Source organism: Melanotaenia boesemani, chromosome 18, assembly GCF_017639745.1.
Source record: "Melanotaenia boesemani isolate fMelBoe1 chromosome 18, fMelBoe1.pri, whole genome shotgun sequence".
Taxonomy (NCBI): domain Eukaryota; kingdom Metazoa; phylum Chordata; class Actinopteri; order Atheriniformes; family Melanotaeniidae; genus Melanotaenia; species Melanotaenia boesemani.
In genome coordinates this window covers 29,503,716-29,520,736 of record NC_055699.1, presented here as the reverse complement: position 1 = coordinate 29,520,736, position 17,021 = coordinate 29,503,716, and the positions used below count along the sequence as shown (strand labels likewise).

At 43.0% G+C, this 17,021-nt stretch overlaps 1 protein-coding gene across 8 annotated transcripts in view; it reads left to right on the top strand.

The window, feature by feature from the left end:
- LOC121628811 (microtubule-associated protein 4) overlaps nucleotides 1–17,021 on the top strand; it is a 126,115-nt gene that overhangs the window by 96,908 nt on the left and 12,186 nt on the right. For 7 of the 8 annotated variants that reach the window (XM_041968149.1, XM_041968154.1, XM_041968152.1 and 4 more), the window contains 5 exons: nucleotides 7,068–7,909; nucleotides 9,119–9,370; nucleotides 9,824–9,998; nucleotides 10,092–10,154; nucleotides 15,435–15,742. In XM_041968149.1, coding sequence (XP_041824083.1) covers nucleotides 7,068–7,909; nucleotides 9,119–9,370; nucleotides 9,824–9,998; nucleotides 10,092–10,154; nucleotides 15,435–15,742 — 1,640 coding nt within the window. Of the gene's footprint in view, nucleotides 1–2; nucleotides 1,481–7,067; nucleotides 7,910–9,118; nucleotides 9,371–9,823; nucleotides 9,999–10,091; nucleotides 10,155–15,434; nucleotides 15,743–17,021 lie in introns of those variants that run through there. The other variant, XM_041968153.1, reaches the window with a different exon arrangement.

Sequence of the window (17,021 nt, the reverse complement as noted above, 5' to 3'; positions counted from 1 at the left end):
GTGTGAGACTGAGTTCAGAACAGAGACACGTCGTTTCCCACCGAGGACACATTTGAACAAAGCATCTCTGGCGTACATCTTTCACACCTGAGGCTGAGAGTAGGACATAAAGTGGGAGGTACAAAGTGAGCAGGAAGGGTAGACAGCATGTCTTCTCTATCCAATTTGCAGCCAGGCTCTCCTTTCTCAGACTACAGTGAGCTGTGTGAGGTGCCGGCTCAGAGCTGGCAGCACCCTGAGGGCATGGACATGGGCACCTCTAGGGGGTTGGTGGTCAGTGGTGGACCTTTGGCTACAGCTGGACTCACAGATGAGGACAAGCTGGGTTTCTTTGAGCAGCCAGGCCAGCTGAGCATGAATTCAGAGCTGAAGGTGACGGGTAGAGGGGGTTGCATCTCCAGCTGCACACTGGTGGGTAATGCTTCACTGAGCAGCACAGGGGAGAGCCCAGACAGCCCTCTCTCTTCCTCCCTGTCTCCTTCCCCAGCTTCCCCAGGCAAGCTGCCCTCTGCTCTGGGATATGGTTGCAGCAGCAGGGTCTCCCTGCCAACGGTCCCTGGATCTCCAGCCAGGCGTGTGGAGCTCTCAGCTTTCACTACAACGGCAACAGACCCACAGTCACAGGGAGCCTCTCTCATGGTAGACGAATACCGTCCTTCCAAACTGTGGGACAAATCCATCTTTCCTGAGTCCAGCCTAAATGTCGCCATGCCTCAGGTGGCCCCAAACTACTGCATCATAGGAGCAGGAAATGGCAACCACCTGGAGAGGGGTGACCAGGGGACTAAAGAGTTATCTGAAGGCTCCTTGGAGGACAACAGTGAGGAAGATGACGTAGAAGTGGAAGAAGATGAGGAGTTGGAACCGTGTTTAATGGGCTACACTCAGCAGCAGAGGAAGGTGATGAGGCGAGCCATGTCTGAATGTTCCCACCTGTCTGTCCCCTCCAGCCTGGATCTGACTAATGAATACCCCGGAGGAGATGGGACAGAGCTTGACAAACTGGCTTCCCCTGTGTGTGGTCCTCACTGCTCAGCCAAATCAATGAGGCGCTCGCTGACTGTTGAAGGAGATCAGCCGCCAACCCCGCCCCCCACCCTCTCGGCAGCTGGCTCTGCGCACGTCGACCTGCGGCAGGCGCTGCCCGAACCTTGGCTCTGCCCGTTTCCCCTGCTGAAGGACCCCAATGCTGGCCTTCCTCCCTCACCTTTAGAGTGCATTCCAGTAAAAGAGGAGCTCAGTGGCATCATCCTTCCAGTGCCCCTCAGCCCAAAGGGGGTCAGCAGGCCCAAATCCAACATGATTAAAACTGCAGAGTTTCACCAGCCTGACGCTGAAGGAAAACTCAGCTCAGCTGCAGGTTTAGATTTTAAGGCCCATAACACACCAACAGCGGGCGGCGATGATGGTGACTTTACCTCTGGTGGCTACACCTGCCTGGGACTGAACTCCAGCACTGACCCCTTCGTCACAGTTGATGGTAGGTTAATGAGATTCTTTATTAAACTGAAGGCTTCTTGTTGAATGCTGATAAAGTACAATCCACATAATGTTCGAGTTTACAGACTTCTCAGGGCTCTATTGGTCACACTGGTGAGTCTAACATTTCTCAGATCTAAGACTTTTATGTCCCAGAATGCCTGTCTGTGTGTTCTGAGTTCATCCCCCCCTTACCTGAACTCAAAGAATGAATGACACTGTGAAGAAAATCCACTCAAAGGGAGAGAGGAGGTGGGTCTTCTCCTATGATTGGCTCTGAGCAGCAGGTGTACACCCCGTTGTGTGTTGGTCTGAAATTGGAACTGCCGCACATTAAACATCCATTATGCCAACAAATGACACAGATGAGAATGATGGAAATTGGAATTGATTGTAAAACATGGAATAATGTGGAATTCGCTGATGTATGTTTTTTATCTATTATCCCCACTAATTTAAGAGTTTTTCACAGTTCCTGATAGAGTTGGGTTAAATTTGAACAATTCCGGTTCCTAATGATTCTCGATTCCAATTCTTTTAAGAGTCAAGGTGAAAAAAAGTTTACATGTTTTCCCACCTGGTCGCCATTTTGTTTGATAAACTCTAAAACTGTCTGTTTGACTGACTGACAAACAAAGCTAACTGGACTTCCTACCTATTTATATCATGTATTCCATGATAAACTGTATTATTAAAAATGTCAAGTTTGCCATAAAATTATTAAGTGTAAGTTATGTGTTGTACCTGTATAGTCCTTATGAATGTCTGCAAACTCCTTCTTCATATATATAAAATCAAATTTGCGGTCCGACAGCCATTTGACCTTTCCGTGAACCCAGTGCTATTGGGTACGTTTGTATTCCTCACCTCTCTGGCCAAAAAAGAAAAGTGTCCCCACTGTTTTATGTGGCATATTCATCCCAGGACACCTGGAGATACACAACAAGTGCTTCCTGCTTGACCAGCCAAAACGCACACACTGAAAAAAGTCTGATGATAGGCTGTCATTCATTCCAATCACAAGTGTAGCCAATCACCAGGCGGTAACGCAAACACTTCCTGCGGATTCTTCTTTGTTGGTGTTCGGCGGCTTCATCTTCCGGTCGGCAGACCAGGGATCGAAATTAGGAATCAAAATTCCAACCGATGCTTGATGCCCAACCCAAGTTCCTGAAGCAAATGAACAAAAACAGCTGCATTTCTGCTTCAAATAAAGATCAGTATTTTAGGCCTCCAGACTGATTGAATCTCTCTGGGAGATGAACAGGAGGTCTGTCAGACAGCAGACCCCCGCAGGCTCGATGCGGGTCCATTGTGGCTTTGTTAAATTGGTTTTAGTTTTGGACTTGAAAATATGCAGCAGCAGGTGTGTTTCTTCTTTTCTTTGTACCTTTATGTGCGACTGTGTTATGCAGTACAATAATCTTGCAGCTGTAGGCTGTGTAGTAGTTGATGCCCCTGTTTGCTCTTGTATTCAGGGTTAGGCTAGCACATCTCATTATATCTGATGTAGAGAATATGAGTCTTTGTCTTGACTGTTTGTCTCTTTCCAGATCTTGTCTGTTTCTCTGGATGCTCATTAGATTCCCGTTGAAGAGCTGATGTAGCTGAAAACAGGTCGTAGTCAGGTCGAGGGAAAACAGGGTCACTGCTGCAGACCTGACAAACGATGTCTTCTTGTCATTTGTCTCTATCGTACTCTTTTCTCTCTGACCTCAAATCAAGCTGCTCGATGGGTAAAAGGGCAGCAGTCTTTATCTTTCTGCCCAAGTGAAGTCCAAATGGGAGCATGCAGAGTCATCTGACCTGAGGCTCTATTGTATGTTGTACATCTGTTTGCTTTCCAACCAAGGTTGGAGTGAGGTTAGGTTGGTGTGTGTGTGGTGGTGGGGGGGTTATCCGTGGCTACTGTTGTGTGAAAGTCATTCATGCTCCATAGACAGTTTAGAAATCCATAAGAAACAACATGTAGAGGTTTTATGAGACTGCAGTGAAAACATGAAGCTTTGTATGGGCTGAATATGGGAAGCTTGCTCCATCTCTTTTGGGGGACGTTGGGGATTAATAGATCGGAAACAGAAGGAGTAAATGGAGGATGGGTGAGGTAGGGAAAAATAAAAACAGGTATCAAAGTCAAATGCAATAACGTGTGACGCATCCACGCCAGGATAGTCTGGGGGATTTGTTTCGATTGGCTGTGAAATTCCAGAAGATTTCACACCTCGTTTGTTTTTATTTGTTTTGTTTTTACAATTTAGTCAAGTGGACCAAACCACCTGGACGGTGTCATGCAGTTACTACAGCTGCTCACTAGGGGGCAATATTCCCTGAAAGGACCGCTGCCCTACAATAACGAAGAAGAAAATCTGGCTGAAATCTGAAACCACAGCCTTAATGAAGCCATTTTCAGCTACAGCTGGGACACATATCAGTCTTCTGCTTTAATTAAAAGATCAGGTGATCTTCTGAGTCCTTCGTTGTTTAGAGCATAACATCGATCATGTGACCGAGGTCAGCCAATGGATGTTTCGGTGTTAAAACTTCTTTTCATAGTTTCAGGTTTTGGTTTGCTGGTATAAATTTCTTTAGAGTCGAACTCTGTGTGAAGACAAAGAAAGGAACCCAAGAACTGGTCTGGGTTCAGTGATTATTGACAACAGAGGAGAGGGGTTTACAGATGTTGAAATGAAGAAGAAAAAAAACAAAACAAAAAAGGAAAATGCATCAACAGTTTAATCATGTGCTTGGTTTTCATCCTTCCTTCCCTCTTTAAATCTGATAATCAATACAGTATTTCCAATACTGAGCCTCTGTGACCCTCTAGTCTCTTTGTTTTGGGTTATGAAGCATTGAAGATGACGTTTGCTACATCCAGTTTGACCTTGTTTGACGTTTCTACGATGCTGTGATGCGTTTTTTTTTTTGTCTTCTTTTTTTGCACATATCAGTAAACACGCTCACACACACTCATATGTTTAGATGTTATATGTTACCTTGTTATACAACCAGTAAAAGTATTTGTGTTAAATTATGGATGCACTTGCATCCTTTGTGTGATCACCTAAAAGGCCTCTCCAAGCTTCCGGGCTGAATAACAACCCAGCCCACCCTGCTTACTTTGTCTCAGATTGGTGAGCTTCTGTCCATCTCTACATCTGAGAGGCTTTGCCTCCGTGGAGTGCTACATTTATGTGCTGATAACAAGCTGGATGCTCCCTCTCCTCTTTAGTTTCCAGGACACGCCGTCCATGCTTTCCAGAAAGAATTTCACATTTTATCCATCTAACCACAGAACAGCTTCTCTCTCTGCCTCGGACCATTTAAATGAGCTTTGGTCCAGAGAAGACGGGGGTGTTTCTGAATCCTGTTCATCTGGCTTCTTCTTTGCATGATGGAGCTTTAACCTGCATGAAAACATATACTTGGGAAAACTATACAACTAAGCACACATATAGAAAATACACCAGTATCTCACTTAGCAATACATTAATTGTCTCAGTGAAATCCTGTAAGATTACAGATGAAAATATATAAAAATTGATAAGTTATCTAAAGGGTAAAGTCTGTGGAAAGCTAGCAGAAAGCTTGGTTAGCATGCACAAACTGACTAAACGGATTTAAACAACTTTGTCCATCAACAGATGTTGACCTCAGCATTATTTATTTTTTTAATTTGTTTATTTAACTTGTCCTGTCCAGCATCATAGCAGCAGAATGATGGTCTGGTTGCTGTATCGTGCTGAACAAATTTGCTTTGCCAAGGGGAGGCTTATGGGTAAGGCTCCTCTTGATAATCTGATTCATTTATTTATTTACTTACTTTGAATCATGGAATCTATGTAATCTTGCTGGACCTGACCGGAGGGGACAGAAAAAGAAGGAAGACAACAAAAAGAAGCGAAAGAAGAAAGAGGAGACAAAAACACCACAGACAGAAGCAACAACCTTCAATCCACACCATCACCAGACAAACTGTTACACCTGTACATGAACACACCAGAAAGTTTCCTACGGCTTTTACAGAAAAACAGAGCTGCTAGTGGTTAAGAGTTCTTAAATAATAAACAAATCAAAAAGAAATATCACAAACATATCACAACAACAACCAGATACTAACTCACAGAAAAAAAGAAAGATGATCTCTTAGAGTAGAGGCAGAGGAGAGCCCCACCCAGAGCCCCCCGGCCATCCAGGGCAGCCTGAACGAAGGTTCCAGGGCCCCGGGAGCCCAGAGGGAGCCCCCCCCACCCCACAAACGTAGAGGGCCCGCACCATGCCTAGGAGAATCAGGCCCCCTGAGACAACCACCCGGCGTGGGCCAGCACACACCCCGGGAACCAGGGCCCCATCGAACCCCTCCCCCACCCTCCACCTACTCCAATCTCCACCCCATATAACCCCACACTCACACCCTCCCCAGCACTGACCTCAGCATTCTGTGTTTAAATACAAACTGGCTGGAATATGTATAAACGTTTCTGTCCATAAAGGAGAGCATGAAAAACACCTTCACTTTCAGTCAGTTTAGACTGAATGTGACGGACTGAAGGGACAAAACGCTGTTTTACTGCAAGAAAGTTTGATAACGTGACATTATAGCAACGTTTCCTAATTTTCTGGCAATGGAAAAATAAAGTTCAGTAATGAAGTTGAAAATAACGTTTACATGTTTCTAAATATCAGGACATTCAGGTTTATTCTGAAATAATTATAAATCAACAGGGAGTTCATAATTATTAGTTAGTATTTATTTGTGAAGACAAATGTGCAGTGATAAAAAAAAACTGAGGATTCAGCACATTGTGATGCATCGCTGAATCAAATCCAATCGTTAAGATAATTGTAATTGAATCATGAGACCAGTGAAGATGCTCAGCCCCAGCTCTTATACACTGTAGGTGGGATCTTCAAAGTCTTTACAGTTTTTATAAGGAGGAATATTTTTCTGAAATTGTTCCATAATTTTTAGACCCAGTTTGTCTCATATTGGTGAACCTCTGTTTAACTTCTAAAAGAACATCTAAGGGAGTTTAACTTAATCATACCCAGTCATGTTCTCTTTTACTAATTAGATGGCTTAAGTTGACTGCAGTGCCCCATCAGGTGCAGCCAAAGATCAATAAGTGAGCAGAAAGCCTCTCTTTGCCATCTGTGCTGCCTCCTCTGCTCCTACCTGTCCTGTTCCTCGCTGTCTGAGACAGTGAATAACATTAATAAGCGAATGTGGGGAATCAAACACAACACAAATCGGATGTAAAAATATCTGAAGCTGAAAGAGCAAAATCCCGGAATTTTGAGATTCCGGCCAGACATATTTTTTCGCTCTGAAAAAGAGAACATGTCCGAGTAAAAGAGGACGTTTGGTCATCCTAATCTGAGTTTTCACTCAGGAGCAAGGACCTTTTTTTACTTTTTTTCATTTGTCTTTGATGATATTTTGGTTTAATGTCTAGAAATATCATCCAGATCCAAAGCACTTTGTTACTGGTTCAGTTCAGATGATCAGTTTCTGGGTTTTGAATATTTTTTATAATATGAACACAGCTACCAGAGTATGTGAAAACACCTTTTTGTCTCTTTTTTTCCAGTTAAATCTGACAAGAAGGAAGAGAAGCTGGAAGGTGACATGAAGAAGGCGGAGCCAGCCGACTCCTTGGATAAACCTGAGCAGAAGAGTGTAAAGGTTGAATATGCAAGCAGTGAAGCTCCAGCCAAGGAGGAGAAAGAGAAATGTGAGGAAGAAAGTGTTAAAGAAGAGAAACAAACTGATAACATGGAGACAGAGAAACCAGAAGAAAAGGTGGACGTAAAGAAGGAGATGGAGAAAGTGGAGTCAGTTCAGAAGAACGAAGAAAAAGAGGAAAAAACTCAACAGGCAGAAGAATCTCCTGTAAATATGGATAAAACAGAGAAGGTAGAAGTTGAGATGATAAACAAAGTAGTTGAGAAAGCAGAGAATGTGGAAAAGATGGAGAATAATGAAATGTCCAAAGAGGGAGGAAGAGCAGAGAACAAAAGCCCCGAGAAAGTAGAGAAACCAGAGATAAAGGATGTCAAAGAGCAGCACATCGACAACCTGGAAAAAAGCCCAGAGACTCCTGTCGAGCTTGATACCAGCTATGACGTGATGGAGAAGAAGGCTGACACAGAGATGAAGGTGACAGCAGAGGTGGACGACGCCAAGACAGAAAAGGCTGACGCAGAAGAAGAAGTAAATAAGACGAAGATGGAGGATGAGGCAGGTAAGCCTGAGGAGCCTGCCAAAAAAGCCGCACAGAAGACTGAACAGGTGGTGAAGCTGGACAAAAAGACAGTGGAAAAGAAAGACAACAAGGAGAAGGTTGGAGCAGAGAAGACCAAGAAGCCTGCGAAGCCTGTAGCCAATGGAAGCAGCACCACACCGAGCAGAGAGCGCGTGGACAAGAAGAAGGTATGACTCATCAGAGGAGGCACAGGCTGCCGATGTTAGTATAAAACAAACTGGAAACAAGTCTGGTTCTAGTTTAACCCTTAAAACTCCAGTAGATTGGAAAAATGACCAATTTTCAGTTCTGTGGAAAAACGTCTGCATTTGAGAAAATGCAGGGTATTAAAAAAAATAATAATAATATCCTTTACTTTTTACCCAGTTAATAGATAAAGTTAAAAAACATTTGGGAATATTTTATAGAAAATGGAGAGAAATATGACGTTTAAGGGAGTTTTGATTTAAAGAAAACTTTCATTATCAAGCTGCTTCTTCTGTTTTTTGTTTTACTTACTAGCATCTATACCCACAAAAGATCAGAGACCTTTGGATTGGATGAATAAAAATTTATTGTGTTCAGGTAGGTGTCTGAAGACTTATTTCTGGTCCATGGCAGTTTCCTCTTGTGTGGACGTAAGAGAACAGAGTTGAGAAACTGAACAACCACAGTGAACTGTCTCAGGCAATGAAATAACAGCAGAAGTAATGGGATCCTGATCTGGTATCTTCTCCCTAACTGCTGAACAGGAGATTACTGCAATGAGAACTAGAGGGTTAACAGAGCTTGGTTACTCTGATCCAGACAGGGAACTCCAAGAGGTCCAAAGCTTCCTTCAATCCATCCAGTAAGGAAATAAGCTTGGTCCAGAATGCAAATCCGAACTGTTACAACAATCCCAAGTTCAAAACCTGTGAGAGCCACAAAAATAGAGCAAAAGTTACCAGGCTGAAAGCAGGCAGGTACAAAAGCTCCAGGAAGGGAGAAAACAGGTCAACAGGCCGATGAGAAGGGCTGGAAACGTAGAGGAGTGCTCTGATGATCTGGCAGTGAGCAGCAGAGAGACTCCTGCTCATCTCGGGAGCAACACCAGGTGGACAGCATTAGTTATCAGGGCAAAGCAATCAGAGCCAGAGGAGAACAGATGGCTTCAGAGGTGGCTGGGAAATCCCAACCCCATCCCGAAGCCGTGACACAAACACTTTCCTCACATGCAACAGACTCACTGCTATAATTTTAGCTTATTATTTTTCTCATTTATGATTAAGTTGCTGCTTGTGCTTGCGAACCCTGCTGCCATTATCTTCTTTTCTTCATGTTTATTTTTCCCCTTTTTCTTTGTTTTTCTTCCTCATTTTGCACCCCATCCACCTGGTGTTGGTCTGGCTCTGCAGCCTGCTGTAGGGGTCACCAAACCAGGTGCTGCCGCCAAAATGCAGCCGACCGCCACGGCCAACAGTGTTTCCGCCGTGGCTGCTGCTAGGCGCCCTGCACCCTCTGCCACCAGCACCTCAGATAAAAAACCTACCACACCCAAGACATCCTCCACAACTGCTGCTGCTGGGCCCAAAAGGCCCCCTGCCAGTTCCACCACCAGCCGCCCATTATCCTCCACCACGACCGCTTTAAGAAATGGTAAACCCAAGGTAAGTGCATCGGTCCATCAGAGGGGAAACAGCTGATTAGTTTAGATCAAGACTTTATACAATATGAAGGTTTAAGAAGTTCTGAACTTGTATTCATTGATTGGCCCGTGATACGTGACCCCACCAGCTCACCGTCTCAAAACATGTAGCCTGTGTCACTGTAACCAATGAATTAACCAGCTTTATTTAGCTCCTCAGCACCCCAGGCTGCAGGGTGACTCAGTTCAGCATGTTCAGTGTTGCAGGGTGACTCAACTGTATGAGGAGCGTCGCATCACCCAGAAAGTTGCAGGAGAAATGCGCTGCAATCCTTGACTGGTGGCCCAGTTTACTGCTCGTTTGTTTTGCAGATTTGGCTTCCTGCTGCTGCTGTTTGCCCTCATGCATCAGCCATTTCTTTCCTTCAAAGCCTGACATTCTCCTTGTTCCGATGCGTTTCGCCTCCCTCCACAGACTACCACAGAGAAGCGCCCCCTGGTACCAAAAGCCAGTACTGCAGCCTCCAATCAAATCGGTCCCATTGCTGCCACCAAAGATGGGACTGCTACCACAGCAGCCAGTAAAACTACTGCACGAACAGCTACATCTGCTCGCACAACTACCACTACTGTAGCCAAAAGGCCATCAGGTAGCAGCTGTTTTAATGGACGACAGGAGTATTATTTCAAATTAGAGTGTGGGATGCAGTCATTGACATATCTTCTGACAATCTCTGTTTCAGCATCTGAAACAGACGGCAAGCAAGGAGAAGAGAAGAAGCCCAGCACTCGGAAGACCTCCACAGGTATCATAACACTGCAGTTATGTTATAGTAGAACATAAAAAACATATAGTGGGTATGGAAAGTAAGGAAGGAAAAGGGAAAACAGGTAAAGACTGGAACATAGGGAAAACAACATTTCATGGTGTCCATCCAAACACAATCAACAAGGGACAGGATGACCATCTGTGGAGCTAGGATAGTTAAGCTTTGTATTCATGCCCCCTTTGGAGGAATTAACATTCCCAGGCCCCCCCGCCCTTATATACACAGAGTGAGGGGACCAGGTATTCTTTCATCCCAGTTACCTGTTTCTCCACATCTCTTTCTTTCTCCCTTCGATGTGTTCAGTAATCTCTGATGTCTGGTCTGCAGTTCTTCTTCTTCTTTATAGTTTGTGGTGGTTGCCAAGAACGACTTGGTGCATTACTGCCACCAAGTGGTCTGTAGTGTGGACCAAAATGTTTCCAAGAGCCCAAGTTGTCAAAACATTACTTTCTGCTACATTTTCCCAATCGCATGCACCCCCCCAGTCATGTTGCTGCGCCCCCAGTTTGAGAACCACCGGACTAAACTAGCAAACACATTAGCACTAACAAACTTTGGCATGGACTACAACACTGACAACAAACAGTAAATAAAAAACAGAAGCAACAAACATTGGACTAGCAAAGGAGGAACTGAGAACCATTGGCTTAAATACACTGAGGGATTAAAATGGCACAGGTGAGGTGAATGAGCTAATCAGACCAGGTGAACTAATGAGCAGGAACCAACAACACAACTAAACGTGACCCTAAACACCAAAAACATAAACAAAACATGACAAAAACTCAGAACATGAGACAACATAAGTAAACCATGCAACATAAACCTTTAATCACGACATGTAGGCATTTTTTACAAATTAATAAAGGACCAATACTGAAGTATCGCATGGCCCCATACACTTTATCTTTAGGACCCTTTGTTGTTACAGTCATATATTTGACTCAGGATTTCTCCATTTCTTCTGATCATCTTTGAGATGGTTCTACACCTTGATTTGAATTCAGCTGTGTTTAATTGAATTAATTGGACTTCTTTAGGAAAGACACAGCTGTCTGTATAAGACCTTACAGCTCACAGTGCATGTCACAGCAAATGAGAATCATGAGGTTGAAGGAACTGCCCGAAAAGCTCAGAGAATTGTGGCAAGGCACAGATCAGGCAAAGGTTACAAAGGAATTTCTGCTGCCCTTCTCCTACAAGCACATTGGCCTCCATAATCCTTAAATAGAGGAAGTTTTGGATGGCCAGAACTCCACCTACGGAGAAGAGGCTGAGCTAAAGAAGAACCTAAAGATGACTGTGGCTGAGATCCAGAGATGTGGTGGGGAGGTGGGAGAAAGTTCTAGAAAGTCAGCCATCACTGCAGCCCTCCACCAATTGGGGCTTTATGGCAGTATGGCCTGACAAAAGCCTCTCCTCAGTGACACATGAAACATTGCATAGAGTTTGCCAAAAAACACATAAAGGACTCCCAGACAGAGAAATGTGATTCTCTGGTCTGATGAGACCAACATTGAATTTCCGTCCATCCATTTTCTATACGGCCAATATTGAATGTTTGGCCTTAATTCTAAGTGATATGTGTGGAGATAAAACAGGTACCTCCTTTCACCTGCCCAATACAATCCCAATGGTGAAGCATGGTGGTGGCAGCATCATGCTGTGGAGGTGTTTTTCAGCTGCAGGAACAGGACGACTAGGCCAAAAGATTCATCTTCTAACAAGACAATGACCCTAAGCATGTAGCTAAAATTCCAAAGGAGTGGCTTAGGAACAACTCTGTGGCTTTTCCTGAAGGGCCCAGCCAGAGCCCTGACTTAAACCTAATTAAGTGTCTCTGGAGAGACCTGAAAAAAGGCTGTCAATCAGCGTTAACCATCCAACCTGATGGAACTGGAGAGGAACTGCAAGGAAGGATGGCAGAGGATCCCTAAATCCAGGTGTGAAAAACTTGTTGCATCATTCCCAAGAAGACTCATGGCTGTATTAGCTCAAAAGGGTGCTTCTACTCAGTACGGGGCAAACTGTCCGAATTCTTTTTGGCTATATGATATTTCAGTTTTTGTTGCAAAAATGTCTACAATCATTTGTTTTTTTTTTCTGAGCCGTTCCTCTTCAAGACCTGACGTTCACCTCGGCTTGCAGCACGGTCACGCAGAAGTTCTCCCTTAGTCATTTTGTGATTATGTGCTTCCAGATTTCTAGATATTCTTGCTGAATTTGTGTGGTTACCACAGATGAGAAACTGCAACACAACACTGTAACCATACACTCGAGCACGAGAGCACATACCACCAGCATCAGCTGCACCAACAAGATGAGTGGAGAATCACAAGATCGTCCACTTCTCTTGTTATTTTATGATCTCGTGGATCCTGCTAGGTGGACTGCACACTGGCACTCCACACCTGACACACTGCCGGTAAAAATTGCCACAAACACGCACCCGGTGTAAGTTAGTGATAACATTGCATTTTAACTAAAATGTTTGCATGATTGTTAGTTTATCATTGAGTATCAGATAATTTTGTTAGTATTACAGTTGCATTTAGGGCCCTTCTGGGCCTTTGACAATCCTGGGCCCCTAGACTCCCCCTCCTTTTCGACGCCCCAGGTCGACTAAAGGTCGCAACTAAAATTTGACAAACTTTCCCCAAACCATCGTTTTCCTTCCACCTCTCCCGGTCCTGGAGAAAAACTCTCTTCTCATGGATTGTAGAGTGTAACTGAGCCCTCCTTTAATTCTGTCACCATACAGCTTTGCCTCACTTGTCAGGACAAATATACAAGAAAAAATAAATAAATTCAACTACTTGGTGAATTTTTACATTTTACATAGCATCCCAACTTTTTGGGAAATTACTTTGTAATTTCTAGGGTCAGTTTTAAGTCAGATTACTGCATATTTTTACTATGGTCCTTCATTTTTATATATTCTTTATGTCCAATCTCTAACTCCAACATTTGTTCTGCATGTTCCTTCTTCGTTGTCTCCTCTTTTAACCTGTAACCCACTTTAAACACTGTGGATGTGACACAGCAATACAAACTGTCCAACTGTGACTCCTCTGCAGACTTTAATAGATAGAGGCTTTACTACTAAAAGGCCCTGCAGACTTTAAAACCTCCATCGCAGCAGCCTGTAGCCTCTTACTGTCTCCTTGCTGTTGACAGGAGTTTGCAGCTCTTGCTGAAGCACCCTCTGGTCGTCTAATCTGTCAGGGTTCACACAGAAAGTGAAATTGTTTTTAGGAAACAAGGGAAAGTAAAGGGAAGGATTTCTTAAGGAGTTGCAGATATTTCAAAGACTCAGAAAGGACTGACAGCCAGACCTGTGATTCAACATGCCTCATCACTCTACAGACACTGCAGATGTGAGTGAATTGATAGATTTAACTTGGCAGGAATGTTGCACTGGCTTAGGATGATGGAGAGGATACCATTATAAATCTGCTTCACTCACTCTGGTAGAAATTTAAATGAATATTTTCTTCTGAACATTTTCCTTTAATAATGTTTGTTTCACCAACTTCTAGCATTGCTGTATAAAGTGATGATCCATCTCCAGAGTTATCTTAAAAAAAACCAAACCCGTAGCTGTAATGATCATATTTTATAGTTTATCATGTGCACGGGCAAATGATTGGAGCCCCCTACCTAGAAGGGGGCCTCCGAGAACCAACCAGTTTTCAATCAAGACAGAGCAGAGACAATGTGGAGACACTGACCAAACATCAAATTTTAAGGGGTCCCACCACCTTCTCTCGGTCTTGCAGCGAGTAGCAGTGCATCTTATGTAAACAAACCGAGACTAAAGAACTAAAGATAGAAAAAATAGAAGCGTAAAGGAGAGAGCAAGACAGTGGTAAGTAGTGCAGATAATCCAGAAGCTAATTTAGCTCAGAGAGGCTCAGTCTCTACCTGGAAGTCACCAGGCTGAAAATAAAAACATATCAAATTAAAGCTCTATAGTTCAGCTTAAGTATAAAGCTAAGAATGTTAAATTATAGAATTAATAATAAATAATCTGATATGTCGTACTAAGTTGATAAATGGAAGTTATTGTGTTCAAGTAGTGTTTATATTTTATTTCCCATGTCCAATTTATGCTTCTGAAAATTACTTATGCATGTTCTGTATCAGCTGTAAATGTAATCCTAAAGGGTCATAAAGCAGTTTTCAGTACATAATTTAATCTTCTGAATTGGAACTATATTAAATCATATTGCCCCTCTTTAATTAAATGAAAATAGATAATTATGTAAAAGTCAGAAGAAGTGAAAGCGGGTAAATAACATTTAAAAGTTGAAAGTTGTAACAACGCCTTTAAGGATAACATTATCAACATGTTCTTGGTGTTATAATAAAAAGGGGAATGAACGCTGGTTGGAGGGGCACCCCGTGTAATTTTGCTTGCAGCGCCCAGAGATCCAGGAATGGCCTCTGATCATGTGTTTTCCTGCAGTGGAGAGTTTTCATGTCAGAAATGTTACACTTAGTGTTTTTGTCTTACAGAAGCAGCTCAGCTCAGGGTTGTTTATGTCAGCATCAGAGAGAAACTTTAAATCACTTTTAAAACCCTTTCACTTATTTTTTTAATTAATTTATTCAGACAAGTTAATAAAACATAAAACAAACATGTTGTGAGATTAGTGACACAGAATCCTAATAAAAGTAAACAGTGGCATGTCTGAATGGGAGCAGGTAGAACTCTAGGACTTATCTAGACCTGCCACCTTGTGCCATATTCAACAAAGAAAGGAAAAAAATAAATGAGTAAAACAAGCTAGACAGAGGTTCCCACATTCAGAATGATCCCCTAAAAAAACAATGCTTCTGTTATCATCATTATGAAAATCAAACAGACAACATGTGCCTGGAGATGGCAGAAACAGTTATATAGGAAAGTAAATTATACACAGACACTCAGAAAGGGAAAAATAGAGTACAATAAAACCCCAACAGATTGAGTCAAGCCAGCTCTTTAAAGTAGTAAGATCATTTTCCATCCCATCCAGAAGCCGTTCCAAATTCCACCACTACAAGACATTCAGTAAAATCTTTCTCTAAGTCCATATCTATCCCTTTAGAGTCACTAAATCTTTTTGCCTTGAATGATTTCACAACATCTTACGTGGCACAGATGAAAAGGAATTTATTTTGTATCCTAATGTGAGATTAACAAAACACTAGGTTTCCAGTTAAGTAAAGAAACTCTTTAAAGCTTCTATGAAATACTTGTTTCCGTTTCAGCTGACTCTTCCAAGCCCAAAACCACCACCACCACCACACGCAGCACTGTTCCCATCACTGCTGCTTCCCGCACTCGCACCACAGCAGCCAAACCAGCCACCTCCTCCTCCACCACAGGCACAGTACCAGAGAAGAAGCCCCTGGTGCCCCGTCCCTCACGACCCACCACTGCAGCCACGGCTAGCCTCGCAGGGTCCTCCTCGAGGTCCACAGCTCGTCCCAACACAGCGCCGGCCCTCGACACCCACAACATCCGCTCTAAGATCGGCTCCACGGACAACACGAAGCACCATCCTGGAGGGGGGAAGGTGGGTCCTGCTGATGTGTTTTCTGACCGTCAACACTTCTTGTGAAAATGAGCTTTGTCTGCTGTCTGTGATTTAGCATGCAACACTGCCCTCTAGTGGTGACTTTATTCTTTACCTTTATTTCTCCTTAATTTCTCTCAAAGTACAACCTTTTCATCTAAGGAGCTTTAAAACACAACACTGTATTTATTACATTCGTACATCAGTTTTTGTGTTTTTTTCTTGGTTTTTCAGGCTCGTCTGATTATTTGTTTCATCTGCATGTTTATTTACTACCATGACATCCTTTCCTCAGAGGAGAGGGGGTTCAGAGCTTCCATAGAACCTGTGCTGAAAAGATGTGGATTTCCATCCTCAGGTTCTTTGTAGGGTCCCTCTAGTTACAGTTCCTAGCTCACAATTATGTTATCTTTCATAACTTGCAGTTATAATCACACTAAGCTTAACTTAAAAATGTCTTAGGTGAGGGTGTATTTGCTGTAAAGAAATCCAGGCAGGTGACAGTTTATTTGCACATCTTTGTTCATCAAATATAAAACAAAACTATTTGTTCCCTTTTAGTGCTGACTGAACCAGTCACTAGTAACAGTGATTGTGGTGGTTGACAGTTAACTTTTTTATTGTTTTCCCATTGGTGCCCCACTAGAAACCATTCAGTTAGTTTACACCTGGAACAGCTTCTCTTCATACACTGCCAAAAGAAAGCCATCAGCTGGATTTAACTAATACATGGATGATGATGTTTCTGTTGCAATAATTATTTAACCCAATAGCTTTTCATTTCTTAAACAACCACGTGGAAAGACACAGCCTGTGGTCATGGCAAAGATGTTTATCTGTTTCAGAATGGTCATGTCATATTGGCTTTAAGCAAAGAAAACGTCTGAGGAGATGTTCAAACTGCTAAAACTGGATTAAGAATGATCAAACACTATTAAAAACTTGAAGGATAGCGAGGAACCATCATCTTCCAGGAAAAAGTGTGGTTGGAAATAATCCTAAATGATGGTGATCAAATCATAACAGTAGAACACGGGGCTATGTTTAATAATGAAATACAGAGCATTTCCACAAGCACAATGTGAAGGGAACACGGACTAAACAGCGGTGGAGCCATAAGAAAACCACTAATCTGTGAAGATGATCTGGGATTGCTGCAGTTGAGCAGGTCTAGGTTCAGCAACATTATGTGTCCAAAGAATAAGGTCAGCTGATACCTGAATATACTGAATGAGCAAGTTATTCCATCTTCCCTGATGGCACAGTGCAGGATTCATGG